General features: G+C 42.7%; 1 protein-coding gene across 1 annotated transcript in view; it reads left to right on the top strand.

Annotated features, from left to right (window-relative positions):
* The first annotated feature begins 391 nt into the window (after positions 1 to 391).
* The window catches only part of shisa9a (shisa family member 9a), a 325209-nt gene continuing 301871 nt past the window's right edge, over positions 392 to 23729 (top strand). Inside the window, exons 1-2 of the mRNA XM_041207299.1 lie at positions 392 to 744; positions 13534 to 13658. Coding sequence (XP_041063233.1) covers positions 419 to 744; positions 13534 to 13658 — 451 coding nt within the window. The 5' untranslated portion in view covers positions 392 to 418. The remainder of the gene's footprint in view (positions 745 to 13533; positions 13659 to 23729) is intronic.

A 23729-nucleotide genomic window follows, 5' to 3' on the forward strand; every position in this document is an offset into this window, starting at 1 on the left:
AGAGAGGGAGGGAGGAGGGTGCGGGGTCAAGCCGCAACTTGAGGAGGCTCCGGGTTGCGTACCAGGCGGCGATGCGTCTGCTTCCCCCGCCCCCCCTTCCAGCCCAGGGCTAGTGCCTGAACCCTGAAGAGTCCAGAGCCGGCTTCTCTCTCTGTCTCCACACACCGCCCCCCCCCCCAACCCACACACACACACACAAACGATGCCGCCGAGGAAGGCGATGAGCCTCCGTCTCATGCGCTACTTGTTGCTGGACCTGTTGGGTTTGTGGTGTCCGGCGCTGGACTGCGTGGCCCCGGGCAAAGCCGGGCAGCGGCTCGGGGGCGTCCAGGTGGTCTCCGGCCAGAACACGTCGAAAGGACCCGGCAGCCCCGAGCTCCCGGCCACTCCGGACCGCTGCCGGGGCTACTTCGACGTGATGGGCCAGTTCGACGCAGCCTTCAATTGCAACACAAGTATTTACCAGTACTGCTGTGGGACATGCGGTTACAGATACTGCTGCCAGTTCAAGGAGTCCAGGCTGGACCAAAGCATCTGCTCCAACTATGACACCCCGAACTGGGCCAACGTGGGCAAACCGCCCCAGAGACCCGATGAGACGGCTTTTGATCACACCCGGGATAAAACAAACTTAATCGTTTATTTCATTTGCGGCGTGGTGGCCGTCATGGTTCTGGTCGGTATCTTCACCAAACTTGGGCTGGAGAAATCGCAGAGGCCTCAGCGGGAGCTGAACGTGTCCAGGTAAGGCTCCTGCCGGACCATTCTCATCCATCCCTTTCTCCCCCACCCCTCACCCCCGCCTTTCTCCCCCACCCCTCACCCCCGCCTTTCTCCCTCCCTCCCTCACCCCCTTTCTCCCTCCCTCCCTCACCCCCTTTCTCCCTCCCTCCCTCATCCCCCTTCTCCCTCCCTCAACCCCCCTTCTCCCTCCCTCAACCCCCCTTCCTCCCTCCCTCAACCCCCCTTTCTCCCTCCCTCCCTCAACCCCCCTTTCTCCCTCCCTCCCTCATCATCCCCCCTTTCTCCCTCCCTCCCCCCTTTCTCCCTCCCTCCCCCCTTCCTCCCTCCCCCCTTTCTCCCTCCCTCCCTCAACCCCCTTTCTCCCTCCCTCCCTCAACCCCCCTTTCTCCCTCCCTCCCTCAACCCCCCTTTCTCCCTCCCTCCCTCCCTCACCCCCGTTTTTCCCTCCCTCCCTCCCTCACCCCCGTTTTTCCCTCCCTCCCTCACCCCCGTTTTTCCCTCCCTCCCTCACCCCCGTTTTTCCCTCCCTCCCTCCCTCACCCCCGTTTTTCCCTCCCTCCCTCCCTCACCCCCTCCCTCCCTCACCCCCCTCACCCCCTCCCTCCCTCACCCCCCTTTCTCCCTCCCTCCCTCATCCCCCTTTCTCCCTCACCACCCCCCAATTCTCTCTCCCTGGCTTTGACCGCGGCTCGGCATCAAGGGTTCACGAGTCCTCTCCTTCCCTCCTCTTGTGAAGAGGAGTCTTGCGTGAACGGAGCCTGTTATGAAGCCTCTCTGATGAAGGAGAGCAGCAGTGATGAGAGACTGGGAACCTGGTGTGTTAAAAGGCCCGAGAACAGAACTTGTGGGTGGGGGGGTGAAATATCTGGTCGGATTTCTCCTGCATTTGTACCTGGCTGTTTAACAGTTTATAGATATAAAAAAACCCCAGCCTGTTCTTCGATTTGTTCTTCGGCCGCTGCGTTTGAAATCGTCTCCCTACAATCTTCCCCTTGAAGACAAACACTATCTCAAACCTCTTTCATGTTGGAGATTGTTGTCGCAGGAAAGACCTGTTTTTTTTTGGGTGGGGGGGGGGGGGGGGGTTGGGGGGATGTGTGGTTGGAATAACGGGAATGATAAACTAGCGGTTTTCCAAAATTAGCCAACCAGGTTAAAGGTCACGCAACGAAACTTAACTTTATTTTTGAGGCGGCAGGGGGTTGTTTCCAAATCTTGCACCAAAACAAAGGCATCTCAGCCTTGGAGAGGTTCTGGAATTGTAGGTGTTGTTAGTGCTGCCCCTGCACAGGGAGAGAGGCAGACTTGTTGCTCTGAGGAGCTTCTCTCACCATCTGTACCTGTGCAAAGACCCCCCACCCCCCCACCAACCCCTGGGCAGGGTTTTGAGTCCGGAATTAGCGGCTCCAGGGCGGCTTGGTAAAGGTGTGAGAGCCGCTCAGTGTCCCGCTTCACCACCACCCCCCCAACCACCAAACCGCGCCTCCCCAAGAAATGTGCCCACAAAGAAATATCAAAACCCTCCCAGTCTCCGAGCTATTCCTATCCCAAATGACTAATCAGACGGATAATACGTTTCCCGTCCCGCAGGAACCCAAATAAAGACTTGCCCTTTGACTCCCCTCGAGTTGCCGACTCCACCGCACCTTCCTCCCAAAATTCACAATGTTTTAAGTTATCTGTTTAAGCCACAATGGCTTTAACCCAGAGCATCACTTCCCGCCGTCTCCCTACAGTATCATCTCGAAGGATAAAACCTGTCCAATTTAGCGAGATCTGGAAAAGCCATTTGATTTTTCCCCTGGGCGATACCCGTCAGCCGCAGCTGGACGCAGATAGTTTACACTTTCGACTTAGTTCTAACGGTTGCCTCGGATGGAGAGAGCTGGGGTTTAGGAGGCACGAAGCCGGGTGCTTTCCACGATTCTTAATCGGTGCAACTGGACCGCACGATGGTCCTGATACTCAGAGACAAACAGAATGCACATGGGTGTGTGTGTGTGTGTGTGTGTGTGTGGACATGGTGGGTCTGTTACCTGGGAAACTCTCTTAACGCCAGAGAGAGAGGGGGGTGGGGGGTAGGATTTGCTGCAGCCAATCACTGAGGAAGTAACGGAGGAGGTTAATCGACAACAGACAAACAAACAAACTTTCTGCCCAGGGCGATGTGCAACAGCCCGTCACAACATGTAACAGCCAGCTGAACCTTAATCAGACCAGGGCCTGACTGTCACACTGAGTCACCGCTTCACATCTCTCTCAATTCCCCCTTCCTGGTCAGCTCTTCCTCCCATCTCCATCAGTTTAATGGGTTAATCCAATGGCAGCTCGCTAGAAGGCGCTGCTTTGCTCAGGAGCCTCGTCTCTTCACGAAGGTGTCGCTCACATCGGGATTAGTGAACCAGCAATTGCTCCTCCGCGCTGTTTTACCCCCAACTGCCTTCCTCACCCCCCGCCAAGCTTTTCTTTAACTTGCCGGTTTGGCCACGAGAGGTAACTGCAGCTGAAGAAGACTATTGGCTCCATTCTGCATGAAAGACCCGACAATTCCCCCAGCCCTTAACGCCCATCTAATTGCTTCTTGAATTGTTTTGCGGGTTTTCTACTCCACTGCTCCGTCCTGTAAACCCATTGCACCTGTTGGTCCCATTTTATGTGGAGGAAGAGCTTCTTGGCTGTATTAAAGCTATTGTTTAATTAGGTTGAACCTTTGTGACCCTCGTCCTATAGATTGTCCACATGCAGACCAGTAACCCCTCCAGGTTAGTTTGATGATCATTACAAGAGCCTCCAGCACATGGTGCAAGTTCTGCCCCTCCACAGAAAACCAAATACTGTGCCACCAGCAGACAGAGGGCAGCATTTTCAATAGTCTTGTTTATGATGGTCCCTTGTCAGCGTCAATATTCATGAAAAGGAAATCACTCCTCACACATCATCCACTAGATGGGGTCTATGTGCTAATCCGCAAAATATAAATACCGTATCACAATAGCAATATACACTACCTCCATGTGAACTATTCAGTGTCTAATGTGGCACTGAATTGTCCGTCTACAAACCCCACGGTCCAATATGCCTCAAGGGCTGATCTCAGCCTGCACAGAGTAGGCACAATGCGACTGGCTTCATTCAGTGTGCTAGGGGTAAGGTGGGTAAACATAAAATCTGTGAGGTCGTTACATCGCATCCAGCCATTGGGTATGATTTTTATGCCAAAAAGTTTCTCTTATGGTGTCTAACCTCTTTTCAACATGATGTTCTTCTCCCAATAACCAGTCTGCACAGTCTCTAGTTATGCTCACTCCATAAATACATTTTCTGGTATTTATTAAATCATATACAACTGATATCATCAGTTACCCAATAATCCCCTACATTCTCCATTCAAAGAATTATTCCAATAAATGCTCTTTTGAGAAAATTGTGTATAGATTTCTGGCAGAATCGTTAAGGTTACTTTGGGTTGCCTTCCCATTTGCAGTTAAGCATGGTAGCATGGTTACATTATTTGCCAATTATGGGTCATCATAATTGAGCAGAGCTAAATATAGAATTTTTCATTTTCTTAGATCCTTTATAGTTTTCCCTCCATTTTTACTTCTTCTACTTTGTGGATATTTAAGGCTATTTCTAAGCTGAGTAAAACCAAACTCCTTCTGGAAATGAACAAATCCTTCCATGAGAACTGTCCATTCTCCAAAAGTACTTGCTCAGACATCCCATTGCAAGAAAATATAGATTTCAGCTTTGTCACTCCTGCCTGAGCTGCCACTTTGGTTATTACAATGATTCCGATACATTGAGAAGCAATCTACAGTCTGAAGATAGGTAACAGTTTGTAGTTTGAATGGATTAGTTTTGATCTTTTGTGGATCTGGTAGGACAGAAAGTATCATGAGCGGAACTACATTTTTGATGTACTTTTGTGAAATTTGTGTGGTTCCTGATGATTTGCCCAAGTCGCTTGCTCAAATCTGGTCACCATCGATACTTCTCGAGTAATTTTTCTGCATTTTTTGGATCCCTTGCTTTCCTATAGAGTTAAACACTTCAGAGTGCACGATGCAGGAATAACCAAATAGATGCCTGCTAAAGCAACTCATCTTGAACTATTGGTTTTTCTATTAAGGTCCAATCCGCTAATCACCTGCTGCCTAACCCTGATTCTATTTCCACCAATGTTGTTGACTTCAATCAGATTGACTCATCTTCAAGCTTATTGCTTGATTCATGTAACCAATTTTGCTGTCACTGCAATGCTTGTAAAATAACATCTACATATGAATTTATCTTTGGAAGTTTTGATCGGTTCTATTTCCTCGTACTGAAAAGTCTGTGATATTCATTGCTGAGATTTTTGTAGTTGGACGATTCCTAGTCCAGATGAAAATATATCCCCAATGATAGATTCCTGTCGCATAACTATCTGTGAGGTACTTAGTTCAAAGAGACTTAAAGAAAAGGCTATCTCAATCAATTACTAATCCATATTTATGATTTGGTTTTGCTTAGAAAGTCCCTTTGAAGATGGGGAGAAATCATGCTTAACTAATTCACTATCCCAGTAAGGAACAGTCTTTCATGTTCATTAGCCAGACTTCTTGAGCATAGTCGAGACCCACTTTAATACCTATAGAAACAATTATGTGTTCCAGGAATTTGATTCTGCTCTTTGAAACCTAAACGAATCATTCAAGTTAATTTTTCTGTTTATATTTCCTTCAACACATTGTGCTCCGATTGGACCTTTCTTTTTACTAGAATATTATCTGTCTGACATGCAACCTCTTGGCAGCCTTCTGTGAACATTGACATATGCGTCTGGAAATGTTCTGCATTTGATATGATAGATGTTGTTACCAGAGCGGATCCTTTCAAAAGGTGGATTCGTCAGAATCCAGAATTGTTAACTAATTATAGGACAAGAAGTGTTCTCTTTTCCTCCAAAAGGTGCTGGAGTCTGACTGAGTGAGTGCATCACCTCTTTTTCCAATAGACAAGTGCACAATTCTTGGTCAAAATCACATTGTACAAAGCTGGCTGTCTGGATGACAACTATTACTGCACAACAGCCTGTAGTTTCCCCCCCACTCTTGATATATCCAGTTTCCCCATCCTGATTCTTTCTTGTTCCATTATGAAGAAAATTGAAACAGAGAGTTTTCTAAGAACTGCTACAGAAAAGGTTTTTCATCAAGCTTAATTTAATGCGCTGTTCACCTGTGAGTTCACCCTGGTCTTCGAAAAGCTTCGGAAACGCCTGTTCGGTTTCGATTGTGTCCACCTGGGATGGAAGTTCAAGGGTTTGTGTTGCAGGGCACTTTAGCAGAGCATCTCTCAGCTCTGGAATGGCATATGTTTTTCTCTGTATTTTTTTTCTTGAAGCTAGGAGGCCACAAACTCAATTTGTACACAAAAGCATTGTACCCAGCTTTATTTATTTTTATTGTTTTTTGAGATGGCCTTTTAAACATGTTGCAAATTGGCTAATAGAGAGACAGCTATCCTGTCTGTCTGCAAGAATGACCCAAACCTCCCTGTCGCTTGCCATTTTAACACTCCACCCTGCTCTCTTGCCCACATGTCTGTCCTTGGCTTGCTGCATTGTTCCAGTGAAGCCCAACGCAAACTGGAGGAACAACACCTCATCTTCCGACTAGGCACTTTACAGCCTTCCGGACTGAATATTGAATTCAACAACTTTAGGTCGTGAGCTCCCTCCCCCATCCCCACCCCCTTTCTGTTTCCCCCTTCCTTTTTTTTCCAATAAATTATAAAGATTTTCCTTTTCCCACCTATTTCCATTATTTAAAAAAAAACCCCCACTAGAGCTATACCTTGAGTGCCCTACCATCCATTCTTAATTAGCACATTCGTTTAGATAATATCACCAACTTTAACTTTAACACCTATGTGTTCTATTGTACTATTGTCGTTGACATCTTTTGATGATCTGCTTCTATCACTGCTTGTTTGTCCCTACAACCACACCCCCCCCAACCTCTCTCTCTCTATCTCTCTGCCCCCCACACACACACCTTAAACCAGCTTATATTTCAACTCTTTCTTGGACTCGAACTCAAGTTCTGTCGAAGGGTCATGAGGACTCGAAACGTCAACTCTTTTCTTCTCCGCCGATGCTGCCAGACCTGCTGAGTTTTTCCAGGTAATTCTGTTTTTGTTTCAGCTATCCTTGTGTCAATTTGAAAAGCAAAGTGGGCTTTTCCGACAATTCAGCTCCACTGTCTACGAGCTTTCGAAAAGCATTTTTGTTTCTGCGACCACCTTCCCTTTATGACACGCAGTTTTGAAGTTCTCTCCTGATAAAATGGTGACTTGCGCCTCTACCAGGCATAAATGTCTGGCATGTATTCAGAATCTTCCACTTCTTATTGTGGATCGTGTTTCTTAGGACCTTTCTCTCTTCTCTCCTGTAGCTTTATTTAGGATTATTCTTTGGCCTGGGATTCTTTTCCACTCTGTAGTAATCTCCCCCACATTTTCAATTGGCTAATATTGCTCCCCGTCCTTCATTTATCCTTCTTACTAACTTCAGCTGGTCTCTGCTGAGTTATCTAATTGCAGCCTCTGACAGTCTCCAATCTCATTGTTCCAATATGAGCATGAGTTATCCCATCACACAAAGAACTGCATCCATTGCGTTGAGCCCAACAGTTTTGAGCTGTAACAAAACATTGTGCCAATCCCCCCCTGTCTTTCTGCTTTCTTTCGGTTGAAGTTTTATTATTCATAATCAGGCTTCTATGCTTTCCCATCTGTCCAGTGCTGTTTTATAAATCCCCCTGCAAACCATTTGAAGGAAGTCAATATCTTTAGGCTCCTCTTTCTTTAAATATATCAATGTGTTATCCTGATTCAGATTACATATTTATCTAAATGCAGAGTAATTTTAAACCTTTCAGCCTGCTTTATTTAGTTCGACCATTAGTGTGGCATTCTGTAATGACATTTATCTTTTGCATGAAATTGGATTTCTGAATTTTTAAACTGTTTCCACTCTTACTGATACTTATGCCTTCTTTTTCCTGTGACTTTTAGCACCCATTGATCTGTCTTTGGTTTTCCACCACCTCCAGTTGATTCTTTTAACAAACTTATACCACCTTATTGTTTTAGGATTGTATTTGAATAGCTTTCAACACAAAATACTAATAAAAAGATCCAATAGGCTGTTTTTAGAGTATTACCTTCCTCCATAAGTCTGTGTTTTCCCTGAAACTAATCCCTCATTTGTCAGCACAGGATCCTCTTTATTTATGCTCGGCCATGTCTTTTTATTATTGTCTCCTGGGATGTGGGCATCTCTGGCAAGGCCAGCATTTGTTGCCCATCCATAATTGCCCTTGAACTGAGTGGCTTGCTAGGCCATTTCAGAGGGCAGTTAAGAGCCAACCACATTGCTGTGGGTCTGGAATCACATGCAGGCCAGACCAGGTAAGGACACCAGATTTCCTCCCCTAAAGGACATTAGTGAACCAGATGGATTTTTACAACAATTGATAGTTCCCATGGCCACTATTACTGGGACAAGCTTTATAATTCCAGATTTATTTGTTGAATTTCTCTCCTGGTCGTTTTTTACACTAGTTGCACAGCTGTCTCACAACTTGATAACCTTAGACTCCAGCAGAAATTACAGAAATACAATTTCTGGTTGATGTCAGTCGTAACTGATGGCTCTCTCTGTCAATCAGCACACTGACATCCATTGTCCATACTCGCAATTGACAATAGACAACTGAGGAAAGAAGGTGCCTGCACACGTGGGTAATGGACACCGGTTTATCCATTATCTGCATGTTACGAATTCAGATCATGTCGCGGTATTTTCCTGGATACAACAAATGCTTGTTACGTCCCATAAACCATTTAAGCATCCTGCATCTCAGTGTGTCCAGAATGTCCAGTTCCTCACTATATGATACTATGATCCAGGGTGTAACAATTGCACACCTTTGTGATGTGTCTTTTGCATATATTCCCAAATACCCTCCCAAACTCAAAGTGGAGCGAGATGCGGAGGATGCGGTCAATTACAAACTTTAAGCTACTTTGTTTCACAGTAATTGAACCTAGAGAGGAATAGTTATGAGTGGAGTTACTTAACTCTGTCAGTACAAACTGTTTTTACAAATAATTACAAAATAATGAACAGGCTACCTCTCCCAGTATCAGTGGATCATCTTGCGTGACTTGAACAAAATAACTGCCGTGAGCTTGCTGAAAACCTGTCTTTCCATTTAAAACTTGACTGTCTGCTTAGGCCTCTGCCTCTGTTTTTTAATCTTTTTGTGCTTACAAGAAAGAATAGCCTATGCCAAACAACCCCTGCTGGGTGCCCAGGATGAGAGATCTTCCAGCACAATGGTTGTTAGGTATTTAGTGATTATGGAGGCAAGCTAACAAATTGCTCATTGTTTATAATCTTCAGGGAAACAAATTCAAAACCATGTAAATTAGTATTTTAATCACCTTTTTTGATTTGTACAAATACATTTTGCTTTAAAATTGCAGGGAAATCAGCGAATTGCAAGAATTATAGGGTATTGGTAATGTGGAACTTCTCTTATCCTAATATAAACTGGGACAGCAATAGTGTACAGGAAAAAGAAGGGAAAAAGTTTCAGAAGTGTGTTCAGGTGAACTTACTGGGTGGGTATGTTTCTGACCCAATGAGGAAGCTGGATCTGGTTCTGTGGTATGAGGTAGGTTAAGTGGATCAAGTGCATTTAGGGATCAATGATCATAGTATCACACCATGGAAAAAGACAAGGAACAATGTAAAGTAAATCCTTAATTAGAGGAGGGCCAACTGCAGGGTTGAAAATTGACCTGTCCAGGTAAATTGGAATGAAATATTGGTAGGCAAAGCTATAACGGAACAATGGGTTGCCTTAAGGAGGAGATAGTTTGGGTACAGTTGAGGTACATTCTCACAAGGAGGGGAAGGCAGGGAAGCCAAAGCCAGGGCTTCTGGATGGCAAAAGAGAGAATACAAAGGGCCATATGATCGATTCCAGGTAGATAATACAAGTAAGAACCAGGCTAAATGTAGGAATAAGAGAGGAACTAACATAAAGGAGAAAACAAAAGTCTTCTCTAGATATATACGTGATAAGAGGAGCAGTGGTGCTGTCTGGGGACCTAAAAGAGGATCTACATATGGAAGCAGAGGGCCTGGCCGAGGAAGTAAATAAGCACTTTGCACCTGCCCTTACCAAGGAGGAAGATGCTGCCAAAATCATCATGAAGGATGAGTTAATTGAGATACTGGTGGGCTAAACATTGATAGAGGAAGTATTAGAAAAGCGGGTTTACAGTTGTTAAATCACCTGGACTGGATCAGAGGCATCGGAAGATTGCTATGGGATGTTAGGGTGGAAATTGCAGAAATACTGGCCATAAACTTCTAATTCTCCGAACAAATGGGGGTGGTGCCAGGGGACTGGAGAATTGCAAATGTTACACCCTTTTTCTAAAATAGGGTGTAAGGATAAGCCCAGCAACTACAAGCCGGCCAGTATAACCTTGTCGTGGGAAGGTTTTTAGAAATGATAAAACTGGCACAAAGTTAAGTCACCTGGACAAAAATGGATTAATTAAAGAAAGTTCATATGGATTTGTTAAAGGCAAATTACGTTTAACTAACTTGATCGAGTTTTTTGATGAGGTAGCAAGAGGATTGATGAGGGAAGGTGGTTGATGCAGGTAAGGCGGTTGATGCACTGTGTATGGACTTCCACAAAGTGCTTGAGGAAGTGCCACATATTAGGCTTGTCAGCAATGTTGAAGCCCATGGAATAAAAATGGACATTGGGAGCATGAATACGAAGTTGGCTGAGTGACAGCAACAGAGAGCAGTGGTAAAGGGTTATTTATCAAATTGGAGGAAGGTATACAGTATCAGGGATCAGTATGAGCATCACTGTTTCTTGTTATTTATTATTGTCCTTGACTTGGGTGTGCAGGACATAATTTCAAAATTTGCAGGTGACACAAAAGTTGGAAGTATTGCAAACTGAGAAAGATAGTGATAGACCTCAAGCGGACGTAGACAGGTTGGTGGAATGGGCATGGAATGGGGAGGCGGTGGCACAGTCGTAATGTCACTGGACTGGTAACCCAGAGACCTGGGCTCAAATCCCACTGCGGCAGATGGTGGAATTTGAATTCAATAAACATCTGGAATTAAAAGTCTAATGAAACCATTGTCGTAAAAACCCATCTGGTTCACTAATGTCTTTTAGGGAAGGAAATCTGCTGTCCTCACCTGGTCTGGCCTACATGTGACTCCAGACCCCCAGCAATGTGGTTGACTTTTAAAAGTTCCCTCTGCAATTAGGGATGGTCAATAAATGCTGGCCTAGACAGTGACATCCACACCCCATGAACAAATATGAAAAAAATTCACACGACAGATGAACTTCAATGCAAAGGAGTGTGAAGTGGTGCATTTTGGCAGGAAGAATGAAGAGTATATAAATATAAAATAAAGGGTACAATTCTAAAAGCTGGTGCTGGAACAGAGAATGCTAGGATTAATGTGCGCAAAGGGCAGATTGAGGGAGCAGTTAATAAGACATATGGGATTCTGAGCTTTATAAATAGAGACATTTAGTACAAAAGCAAGGAAGTTATGATGAACCTTTATAAAACAGTGGTTTGGTCTCAGCTGGAGTATTGTGTCCAGTTCTGGGTACCACATTTAAGGCATTAGAAAGGGGACAGAAAAGATTTACAAGAATGGTTCCAGGGATGAGGAACTTCATTTATGTGGATAGATTGGAGAGCTGGGGTTGAATTCCTTAGAGAAGAGGAGGTTGAAAGGAGATTTGATAAAGGTATTCAAAATCACGACGGGTCCAGACAGACTAGATAGAGAAAAATAGTTCCCATTGGTGGAGGGGTTAAGAACCAAAGAAAATAGATTTAAAGGCAGGAATTTTCCAGCTCCTCACACTGGCGAGATCTTCTCAAAGTTAAGAGATGGTCTTGTGTATGAGAGCTCTCGAGTTCTGTTACAGCCCCTTTTTATTTATTCGTTCATGAGATGTGGGCATCGCTGGCAAGGCTCGAATTTATTGCCTCTCTCTAATTGCCCTTGAGAAGATGGTGGTGAGCAGCCTTCTTGAATACAATTGAATGGATTACCAGGGCAGTTAAGAGGCACAGCCGTGGGTGTAAGTATCACATATAGGTCAGGCCGAGTAAGGATGGCAGATTTCCTTCCTTAAAGGGCGTTAGTAAATGTAAATTAGTTCTTACAACAATCTGGTAGTTTCGTGGTCACCATTATTGATGCTGGCTTTTTTATTCCAGGTTTGAATTAATTGGGTTTAAATTCTGCAGCTGCCATGGTAGGATTTGAACTCATGTTTACGGGTCACTAACCTAAACTGACTCCTCCTGCATCTGGGGGCTTTCCTCTTTTTGTGCTTCCGTGATTATACACTGTGCAGCCGGGCAGAGTTTTGAATCATGCAATGCATGGACCACATCCCTTGATAGTCTGGTCTGACACGCATTGCCAGATCTGAAATGCACTGAAGCATTGCTTCTAAATTTTTAAAATTTATTCTTTCATGGGGTGTGGACGTCACTGACAAGTTCAGCATTTGTTGACCGTCCCTAATTGCCCTTGAACTGAGTGCCTCGCTAGGCCATTTCAGACGGCAGTTAAGAGTCAACCACACTGCTGTGGCCTGGAGTCACATGTAGACCAGACCAGGCAAGGGTGGCAGACTTCCTTCCCTAAAGGACATTAGTGAACCAGATGGGTTTTTATAACAGCCCATTACCGAGACTAGCTTTATAATTCCAGATTTTTATTAATTTGAGCCCATGCCCCTAGAGCATTAACCTGGGACTCTGGATTACTAGTCCAGTGACATTACCATTATGCCACCATCTCCCCTACATGTACACCATTCTACTGGTATCCTGAGATCCTTGAGCCTTGATCATGCAGGAGTCACTGAGATTTCTTTTGTGGTTTGATTATTTGTGGAACCATGGTCTACCTTAAATGAAGGCTTTGTGATGAGCTGTCCGCAAAGCACCCATTGATTTGTGTAATTCAGCGTTGATAATTGCAAATGAGTTGAACATCAAGCAAGTGGAATCCTTTCTGATTCATATAGCTCGTGGCTTTGTGCAACAGAGCATGTAAGGCCACGTGGTGCAATCTACAATTCCCCGTGTCTACGGAATTCTTGCCATTCAATAAAATTGTATATCCCCTTATGTTGCTGCCAGATGTCCATGGAGAACAAGATGAAATTGCTCGCTTGAGCAATCAATGCATTGGTAATTTGCTTTATTCATCTATGCAGACTATCCACTGACTACAAACTTGACTGCAAGTAATCTTGCAGCATGAGGCACCACTTACAACCTCCTTTCTGGTAGTTTTAAGTACAGTCCCCAGTACTTAAAACATCCCGTGTTTAAATTGGGCAATTGTTTAAATGGGGGTGGGGGGCGGGAAATGTCACTAATGATTTGCATTTCCTACATAGTCACTTACAAAGTCTGCGCCTACACCTTGCTTAAGCGTGCCCGGCATTTCAGGTGGAAGCAGGTGTTCACTCTGTAGCTAGCACCTCATTAAAATAAAATTATCCTGCAACAGCTCCAATAACAATATGAGTTGCACTGCACTAATGTTAGAAACACAAAGTAGCTGGAGGGCACTCTGTCCACAGACCAGCCTGGATAGTGAGAGGCTCCGTTTATTTCTGAAACACTTTCTTTCTCCCTTTCCAGGGCTCTGACTGATGTTCTGAAACAGCAGGGTCAGTCTACCAGCAATCACGTGGAAAGAGATGGGAAGGTTGCGATTCACGTGCAACATGAAACCATGCAACCGACAAGCTCAAGGAACAACTTTGGTAAGTAGCACGATTTGACAGGCTGGTGTGGAGCAGTGGAACTCAATGAATTATTGGCATTATTGTTTAATCTTTTTTGGTGACGACTTTCCTGAGATATACTTTAGAAATAATAATTAATACTTTAGGCTTGACAATATTTCAAGTGTTAAGAGGTTCCTCATTTTGTAAAATGGCATAATATACAATTTTGCTGGGTTTTGCTCTAAGGTTATCCAGTTCTCATTTGCAAAATGTCTGCTGTCAAAATCTGACATTCAGCCAGGCAGGTCAGAAGCTCATTGAATATTGACTGAGGTTCTCCAGTCTCTGACAATCTTGGCAGCCTCACTACTTGTCCCCAGTCCGAATGGATTATGATTCTGCTCTGAATCAGACTCGCGTCTCACGTTGCACTTTGGGTTAGGGGTGTAGGAAAGCGAAGCAGGTGCTGAAGAAGGAAAGGAGAGGCAGAGAACTAGGAAAGAGAATTGGATCAATGATGATACCAATCTGGTAAGTGTAGTCAGTAATTCCTAAAGTGAACTTTAGTTAAGTTTCCATGATTAACTTTCCTTGTGTGGTGTGCACACATCCCTGTTAATTCCTTGGTGACCTTCCTGTATGAATATATCGTAGATCAAGATGTATGGACAGTTCAGTTCATTCCCTACTTCTACTTGTGTACTGTACTCTCATGTACATCCTTGTGTGCATGATATATGTATAAAGGAACAGGTAACTTGTAAAAAGAGAAAAGTATAATTTACAGGAAAACGCTGATTAATGATGAGTAGTTGCTTTCTATTAACAAATTAAATGCTTTGTGTATGTATTAAGCCATTGGAATAGATCTATTATCTTTGATTTTTGCATGCGTGGGTTTTAATAGAGGCTAGTCCCCATAAGAGCAATCTAGAATTATCGTTAAAATGTTCTTTTAACATAAATTGCTGTTGAGTTTTTTGCCTTCCCCTTTGTGTAACTTGAAAAGAATACTGTAGTATTCTTTGGGGAAAGGGAAAATCAACTGCTCTTGAGGGAAAGCCACTAAAACTGCTGACTATCAATAAACACAAAGCCTTGAATGTAATTGTTTTTGTTTTTTCTGTGGCACACAATAACCTGATTTTTTTCTAAGGTCTGAAAATAAAGACAATTGCCATTTCCATTATTTTTCCATTCCAAGTTGAAGCAGCTGAGTCCGCAGCGCTCATTTTAGCTTTCACCAAGTCTCCACAAAGCTTACCAACATCACTGGCAGGCCAAAATCCAGGAGATCGCACTCACAATGCACCAGGGTAACTTAGAATGAGATATGTAAAGGCCAGTAACAGCTGAGGCTAGTGGAAGTGAGGATCTGTTGAGTTTGATGAATGAGCAAGCTTTGCCTATAAGTTACTGGGCCTGAGAAAGAGTTTTTTGAGCGTTTTGTTTTGGCTTTACACCTGGACAGTTCAGGAGTTGGTTCTGACTGCCCGGGGGACTGAGACTGCTGGGATCATTTTTGTTCGCATCCGCTGTGAATGATTCCAAGGAAGAGATGTGAAATTCCCAATGGATATTGTTTTGTTTGCCATTCTAATAGAGGATCAGCAGGACTGGTTGGAGGAAAGGTGGTGTGGCAGCATACAATGGTGATTTGTCCTCAAGGTAATACTCCTGCAAAGCAGCTACAGACCACACAGGTCCTATGAAGACCTTTAGCGAGGATCATTAGGGAAGGAAACAGTTAAAGAAGTTCAATTGCTAATTATTAGGTTGTTTAACTAAGTACCCATCTGGTTGTGTAAAAGGGATGACAGCTGAGACTGTGGAGAGTCTTATAAAGAGCAATAAAACTCTGTCTGAAGGAGTCTGTCTTGGTTTCAGTCTTTTTTAAACAGCTATTGGAAATTAACAAAGAGCACTGTGTTCAATAAGTGTCCTTTACCAAAGAAGCAACAGGAAATCTATGCCAGTTGTTGCATGATGATGATGCTGCTGCCATGGTCATCTGTGGTTGCCATGGTTACAGCTTCACACCATTTTTATATCTCCAGGTTACTTGAGAGATCTGGGCAGTGTCTGCCAGGGTGCCACGCGGGCATATATTTACCAAACAACGGTCACAGCTTTTAGGAATGCTGAGGAATTCATTTGGTTTGGCATCTGAACAAGATGGTGGCAGACAGGGACCATCCAGCTAGGCTGCTGGGTTTCCTGAAGAGCAATGGGTGGCACTCGTGTTGCGAACCTACTCAACTTCTCAAGCCAAAAGGGCAACCATCCCCTTAATGTCTTGTCTAGGTGAGAAAGTGTGCAAAGGATCTGCCATGGTAACAACAAGATTTTGCTCCATGTTGTATGGTAGCATTCGTCTTTAGCAATTCTACCCTCCCTGAACACTTCACACAAGATCAACTGTGTGTAGAGGGTTTGAGACTGCCTTGCTGTAATAAGTAATGACCTCTGTAAGAGTAGCATGTACAGCAGCTGAGGAGCACCACAACGAGGTACACGCCTCTATCAAATTCTGTCAGTGAAAGGACCATTGGGATCTCAAAAAGGTGCTTTTGTGACCTTGATCGGCCAGGAGGGCCTCCACATAGTGCACATTCTCCCAAATAGTTGTAGCCTGCTGTGCCCAGAAGAACTCTGCCTGCATGTGGACATTCCTGCCTCTGTGGCCTCGGTTGATTTGGAGGAAAAACAACATTGAGAGCTTCAGAATGACTGTCATTTGAGCAGTCTGCAGTTCTGCAGCAAGAGACATTAGCACACAAGTGGCAAATGATGTGTGCTCATCTGTTTAATGCAGCCTATCTTTGTCACAGTTGTCATCACTTCTGCTCAACCTTAAATGAGAAATTTAAGGAGGAGCTAAGTGAATATTTAAGTGAGAATAGAAGGATATGCTGATAAGTGCTAAGATGAAGTAAAATAAAATAAGATCAATTGGGCCAAGTGGCCTGTTTCAGTGCTTTAGATTCTATGCAATATCTAGTATTGAATCACTATGAAGTGACCCTAACTGACTCTGGGGCAATGTAGTATTAGCCCCCCACCCCCCAGGGAAGTAGGCTTGTCAACAATACATGGAGTAAAGTAAAACTCCAGGTTAATGTCAAACCTGGATTCAAAAGTACTTGACCCTCATGAATACCTTTTTTAAGGTATGCTGAGCACTGACTTCAATGTTTGGAGTGCAAACATTCATGCATGTTCCTGTCATTAAAAGTTACCCACTGGGAAGGGAGCTCTGTGCATATGAATAAATAAGTATGTATGGATACAGCTGTCTTCTTGACAAGAAGCTTGCAGCTAATCAGACAGTCGAGGCAGGTATTTCCTACTTGAATTCATTGGGGGGGCCAACCAGACAGTGACAGCATTCGTAATTTCTTTTTAAGATCAGAAGCAATTGTCATTAACACCTGAATCAAATTTGTAGCATCTGCAAGAGGACTTAGAAGCTTGTGATTTACATCTGATAATAGAAGTCGAGATGCAGCACTCAACAGTACCAGTTTCACAGGATTGATCTGAAGTAGGTGGACTGGATTAAAAAGAACCTTTATATATTTTGGACTTTTCATGTTTCTCGCCTCAGTAAATTGCTAATTTATTAACTGGTGTGCCTTGCAGGCTAATAAACATCTGACAACTTGTCTTTTGTTTAGGATAATTACATGTGCTTCTCCTGAATCGAATTACAACAGTTGCATCACTGTCTGCAAACTGAAAGGCATCTGTACTTACCATCTGAAACAATCCTGCAAGTAATTGACTTCTGAAATAGGGTGTACTTAAAGGCTTGCTATAAATAGGGAAGAAATACATTTGAAAGTCCTTAGCTGCGTCGCTCAGCCTCTTAGCTGTTGTGCAGAATAATGTTTAGCTAGTCTGGTGCTTAAACTAATGGCAGGTAAAAGCTTCTATTGCTTCTAACAATTAGTAAAGGAATCTGCATAATTGTGGTGACAATTATACTCTTTTATTGCATGATTGAGTTGGAAGGGTAATTTTCTACTTATTATTGGGAATAGCTTCCTTGCACATTTCAACCTGTTGTTTATGGACAATTCAAGCCTTTATTTCTTTCTTCATTGAACAATGTTACGGATAAAATATCTCCAGAGATCCCAGGCTGGTTTTGTATTGGAAGATTTACATGTTTTTAAACTGGGTACCGTAAGTCCAGCATTGTTTGGTTAATAATGCATTATAGACACTAGTTATTTCTTTTAAAGGATTGTTAATTTGTCTATTATTCACATCTGAAAACATTCTGCTGTCTGCTTTTGACTAACAAGTTCGACATCTCGCCCTTTCCCCCTCTACAGATTAAACAGGAGTGCACTATTATCAAATCCATTGTGAAATATTCACTATAGAAGATCACTCCAAATGTTGATGATCACTTTCTACATGCTGGTTGACAGTAGTTAAATGCAGAGGTTGATTCAGCCAGGACATGTTTTCTGTCAACACTGGTGATTTTAGTGGCACTGTCCTTGGTCCTGCAGCCTGACAGATCAATCAGGACCTCTCAGTTTCAAAGACAATAATATGTCAAACAGATTGTAAGCATAGCTGGAGCTTTTGCCATTCTTCAGATCATTGGCAGAGTTGTTGTCGAGGTAGTCAAATAGTCAGCCTTTTTTTTTAACATTTACCACCAAAGGATTAGTAATAGTTAAGCCTTGTGACTGAACTGTTTCAGTGCTTTTCTCACTTTAACTATCATCTCAAAAATTAACTGTAGGAATAAAGACTGTGATTGAAATGGTAGCCATGTTATATATAATTAAACAATGAATGTAAATTGCCCTGATGGGTGGCTTAGTGAATTTATTCCTTAAGTACATGAACCATGGAGTGGTTAGTGTTACTGACAGGGAGAGATGTGGGGTATTTCTTGCCCTTTCCTCACCTCTTGCCAGGCCATAACAAGATGTATTTCTGAGAAGTGTTTTAACTGTTTTGAGTGTTGTTATTATAAAAGAATAGACACTAACAGGCTTTCTTGTACGTTTAAATTAAAAGAAAAGATAAATATCTATTTTCACAACACCTTAAATATAAACACAATAAGACTCGCCCCAAATGCACGCACGCACACACACACGCACAAGAAAAGGTGATTAGCAGGGATGTAACATGCACTTAGATTACTATCAGAAGAACAAGAAATAGGTCACTTGTTTATGGTCCTTAAGATGGTGGCTGAAAATGTTGTAGGCCTGAAGGATTCTCTCCTGGTTCTTAAAGAACAAATGGAAGTTGGAAGTTTCTGGCTTTTCTGTCGAAATTGTGTATGAGCCTCTGTAGTGAAGAGTTATAATCTTGTAGGTAAAACAAGGTAGCCCCTTTTTCACTATTTGGGATGACTGGCTTTTCAAGGTGAGTTTTTTCCTTTAGCTGGGTATGATGTTTCTGTCTGAGATACTGGTTCCAGACTGCCTTACTGGGCTCCCTTGTGAATTAATAAAGTATCGGCTCCCTCTCCAGCCAGTTTCAGTCATTTGATGGTGGTATCAATGTATTCCAATGTACTTGACAAACAATGGGGAAACGTTTGCTATCCCATCAGATATTCCAGATGTGATAATCTCACTGAGTTTATTTGAAATACCATCTTCATGAGGCCAATTGTCATTTTAAAGCTCTTCCACTGAAACGGTGAGGGGTAGTCAATTAGCATCTGGGAAAGCCATATGCATTCTTAAGTAACTTTCCAGACATATTGTCTTTATCTGTCCATCCAGAAAGCACAACAGAAGTCACCTGATTTTCTGGAGTCTATTTTGTGACGGTATGGTGTTAATATTTCATGTCGCTCTCTTCTTTAATTTAATTAGGCAATGGACACCTTACTTTTTAGTTTTATGAGCAGGACATCATCATTACATTAGGATATTCATGGGCACAATCCCCTCCCTGATGTGATCACATACAGATGACAGTGAAGGGTGTCCACAATTCAACTCAGCACTCTTGGCCATAGAAGGGGAAATTGACCCGAGTTCCTACTCCTGATCACTTGTAGTGACGTGTATTGGTATAATGCCCCTGTTGATTGGATCAGAACAGAACAAGTCCTGGAACAAGAAAATCAAATCATTATCACACAATGGTCAGAAATTACCCCCTGCTTTCAAATAATCTTCAGGCATTACTCTCAAGGCTTGCTCATGAATAATGATCAGTTAGGTGAGGTATCAGAAGGCGCCTGTCAATCAGGGAATTATTATGTATCAAGGAAGGGGAGACAAATAAAATTGTGAGCTATATCTCCTTATTTTAGTGCACAACATTTTTGCGGTGATTCCATGATCAGACACTCCACAATGCGAAATGGAATTCGCAGAAATTGCACGTGCTGGATCCTGTGTAGCTAGAAAGTCATAAGAGGCAGATTGTAACCTGCTGACCTGAGAGTGCCGCTCCTCAGTGAGAGCATTGAATTGCAGATCATCACTATATGAAAACTTGGTGTATTAGTCACATCATTTATATTCCATCTCAACATGTAGAAACAAATCAAAGCTATGTTGACAAACCCATTAAAATGGCCACTTGACCAAAGTTTCAGAATAAGAGTTAGTGGAATTATTTTCACCTTTTGCTGTCTGGGCTGTAATCTGATTCGTCAAATTACCATTCACAGTAGAACCTGGCCAATTTTCATTTAATTGGAATGAAAACGAAGCTCATTTTACAACGCAAGTGATTCACTCCACCAGATTATCGTTCATGTGGTGAAGGTGCAGATTAGTCACAGTGTCTTCAGAAGAAAAGGCGAGAAAATTGAGCATAAGTGGGAAAGTAAGTAAGTAAGGGAGCTAGGGGTTGACAAGTCTCCGGGTTCTGATGGACTACATCCTAGGGTCTGGAAAGAGGTGTCTAATAAGGTAGTCGATGCGCTGGTGTTAATTTTCCAAAATTTGCTTGGTGGGGGGGGGGGGCGGAGTTGGTGGTGTGTGAGAGGTGAGGGATAGAGGGATGTTTTATCTTTTATTTATTTTAAAAATTGGGACACAAATACAGGCCTACCACCCAATCTGTATCCGCAAGTGGCAGCCTCCTCAGTTCTTCTGAGGTGGCTTCCCCCAACTTCTAATCCGGCATTCCAACCACCGCCGACCACCCCCCCCCCCCACCCCGCAACCCGTCTGAAAATCTGATGCCCAGGCGGCCAATTTTTAAAGGTAGGGTTTGCAGAGCCATGAATCCTCCCATCACTGTGCACCCGACGCAGGAGCGAAAACCTGGGCCACTATTTGAAGGCTTCCTAGCCTGTCAGTTTTACCGAAGAAGCACTCCCTGCTGTGCTGTCCCCTTGTTGACCCTGGTAAGTTCCATACAGCTCACGAAACCCGTGTGTTGGCTCTTTAAAGCCAGAAGGCAGGATTCAATTAGGAATTAATCACTTGTTTTACATATTTCAATGGCTTTCCTGACAAATGCATGGGTGTTCCCTACTTGCCTGCAAACCTGGAGGGTGGCCTATCAGGTTCGCAACCTAGCATCACTTTTTGAGGATTGAGCCCACCTCTCCTTGGCAGCTAATATTCTGCCCAAAGCATTTGTGATTCCCACTGCCGTCTAATACGAAGCCTCATTATGCATGAAATCTATATGCAAATAGTATCCATATAGATTATTGGCGTAACTAGTGAAATTTCTGTTGCATTGTGTTGTGTTCAGGCATGCTTATGAGTTTGTAAATTTAGGAGACTGTTGTGAGTAACAAAATGTAATAAACGTAACCCACGGCAGCAGAAGTACAGTGCGAGAACACCTGATAAGGAGTTAATTTATAGTAACTTAAAATTTGATAAGGTTTTTTGATAGGTTTTGTTTCTCTCTGTTCCCAATACACTGGGAAAACATTAAGACAGGACTGCCAAAATGCAGCAGTGTCAATTGCTATTTGCAACACCACCTTACCAGAAAAAGATAACTAAATATTTGTATTTCATTTAGATTTTTTTTCTGTAAGCTTTCTGTAACTTGTGGCAGCTGAACCCCATGGTGTGACCTGGGTTCTCCTTTGGGTTAAGAGTAATGAGTTGCAATCGGTGGCAGATCTGCCAGTGTCTGCGCACATTATATCTGAATGTTATTTGCAACTGCCCCTTCCACATATTGAAATGACCAGCACCAGGAATGGAGCAATGCTGAAGGTGAGGGATGATAGTTTGGTGTTTGCATTTTGTTAACACGAGTTGGCCCCTTGTTGGGAGTATGCGTGTGGTAGCAATTGCATTTCTCTTGTATTTCTTAGTAATTTTGGGATGTGAGATTTCAGGGGGTCTAAAATAAACACAGTCAGTTATTTTCCAACCAGTTTGAGTGTTTATTTGGATTTAACAGTGATGATCAGGATAAAGAACTATGTATTAGGATTTAATATTGGACATTTTAGTTACTTAATGGTCTACATTGTCACATTTGTTAGTCATGTCAGTTTTAGTTGAGAAAGTCCAAGAGTATTGAATGGGGTGGAACTGAAGTGACTATGCAGAAAGACTTTTTTGATCTTGACACCAATGAATTTGCAGTAGATGCCCAAGAGAAGTTGCCTTTGCTTCCTTTCTGTGGATCTGCAGCATACACCGTGATGAAGGAGCTGATCGCGTCTGCCCAACATAAAGACAAAATGTGTAAGACCTTTCTCCACGTGGCCCAAGAACATCTCAGCCCAAAACCATTGCTGGATGGTTCACGTTTAACTAAAGGAGGCAAGGAGATGATAAAAATATTTCTCAGTTCAAGCCTGAACTGAGCAAACTGTCCAAAACATTGCTTTAGCGAGCTTCTCAATAAGGCATTTCTTATTGCTTTGCCTGCTATTGAAGGAAACATTGGTACAGAACTAACTGTTGGTAGAGGACAGATCCATGTCTACTAGAGCTCTTAGAATGGCCCTTTGGATGGGGATTGTGGTGTACTTTGGAAGGGATGCATTTTCCTGTATATTCCATAACTGTAAAAAGGAGCAGTGCAAGATGCTCGTTCTCATTTAGATGTTAAATGTGAACCTTTATTAGACACCTGGGGCAGTTATGTTATCAAAAGTTTATGATGGAAAGCTTTAGAAAATGATTCAACACAAAAAAAGTCTAGATTTTACTGAAAGGTTATTTTAGATATCCTTTGCCAGCTACTAGAAAAGTAAAACGTTCAAGTATAATACTAAAACCAGTTAAAACAATTGTCTGTAATTGTAGGTAAGGGATGAAGATCCCTCATTAATAGTTGACATTGGCTTTGTAGCCTGGAGTCAAAGCCCTGCAGACAAACTCGGGGAAGAATTAAGTCCATATTCAGTTTGAAACCTAGTACAACAAAGCACATTTCATGTAAGTTACCTTCATGTAAACGAGAAGGCACTGTCAACGTTTTCTAAGCTTGGTGCAATTCCGTGATTGCTTCTGAAAGTGAAAGCCCTGAGGCCAGCCATGGTTATTTTTTTTTACTATGTTATTGTAAGTTACTAAATTTCTTAATGGTGTTTTTTTTTAGCTGTTACCAAAGCCCATTCTTGGAGAAAATTATTTTCACTTTGTAAGTCTGAGGGGGGAGATGTTACATTTGCTACTTACATACAGCTGAGCGAGCACTCCACAGCCCCCTGATGGGAGTGAGTACATTTTAGCAATTCAGCGTCTGTTTTATATCTTTGTCATTCTTTTGAAGGTCAATTCTGGATGTCCTGGAAATAAAATGAAATCGGTTATCGCTGCACCATTTATTTTATTTAACTTATGAAAACAAATGTATTAAAATAACCCTGTCAATCTATGACTAGTTATATAGATAGGCTGAACTGAAGTCCACTGATTTGATTACTGGTGGTAGATCTGATAAATAGCAAAGAAGTGAAAATTTCTGGATGTGAGTTGCTGATTCGTATGTAATGAAACTAAAGCTCTGCAGTCTCTTGCTGATGGAAATAGAAAACAGTCTTCTACTTCCAGCTCACAGTTGATTAATTCCAATTATTTGATAATAAAAAAAACACTAAATTTTCACTTTTCTATGTTGTTTATGTTTAATTCAAACTATTGCCAGTTTTTTTAGGACAAGAAACAAAATTAAATA

This window comes from Carcharodon carcharias, chromosome 15 (genome assembly GCF_017639515.1).
Source record: "Carcharodon carcharias isolate sCarCar2 chromosome 15, sCarCar2.pri, whole genome shotgun sequence".
In the NCBI taxonomy this organism is placed as follows: domain Eukaryota; kingdom Metazoa; phylum Chordata; class Chondrichthyes; order Lamniformes; family Lamnidae; genus Carcharodon; species Carcharodon carcharias.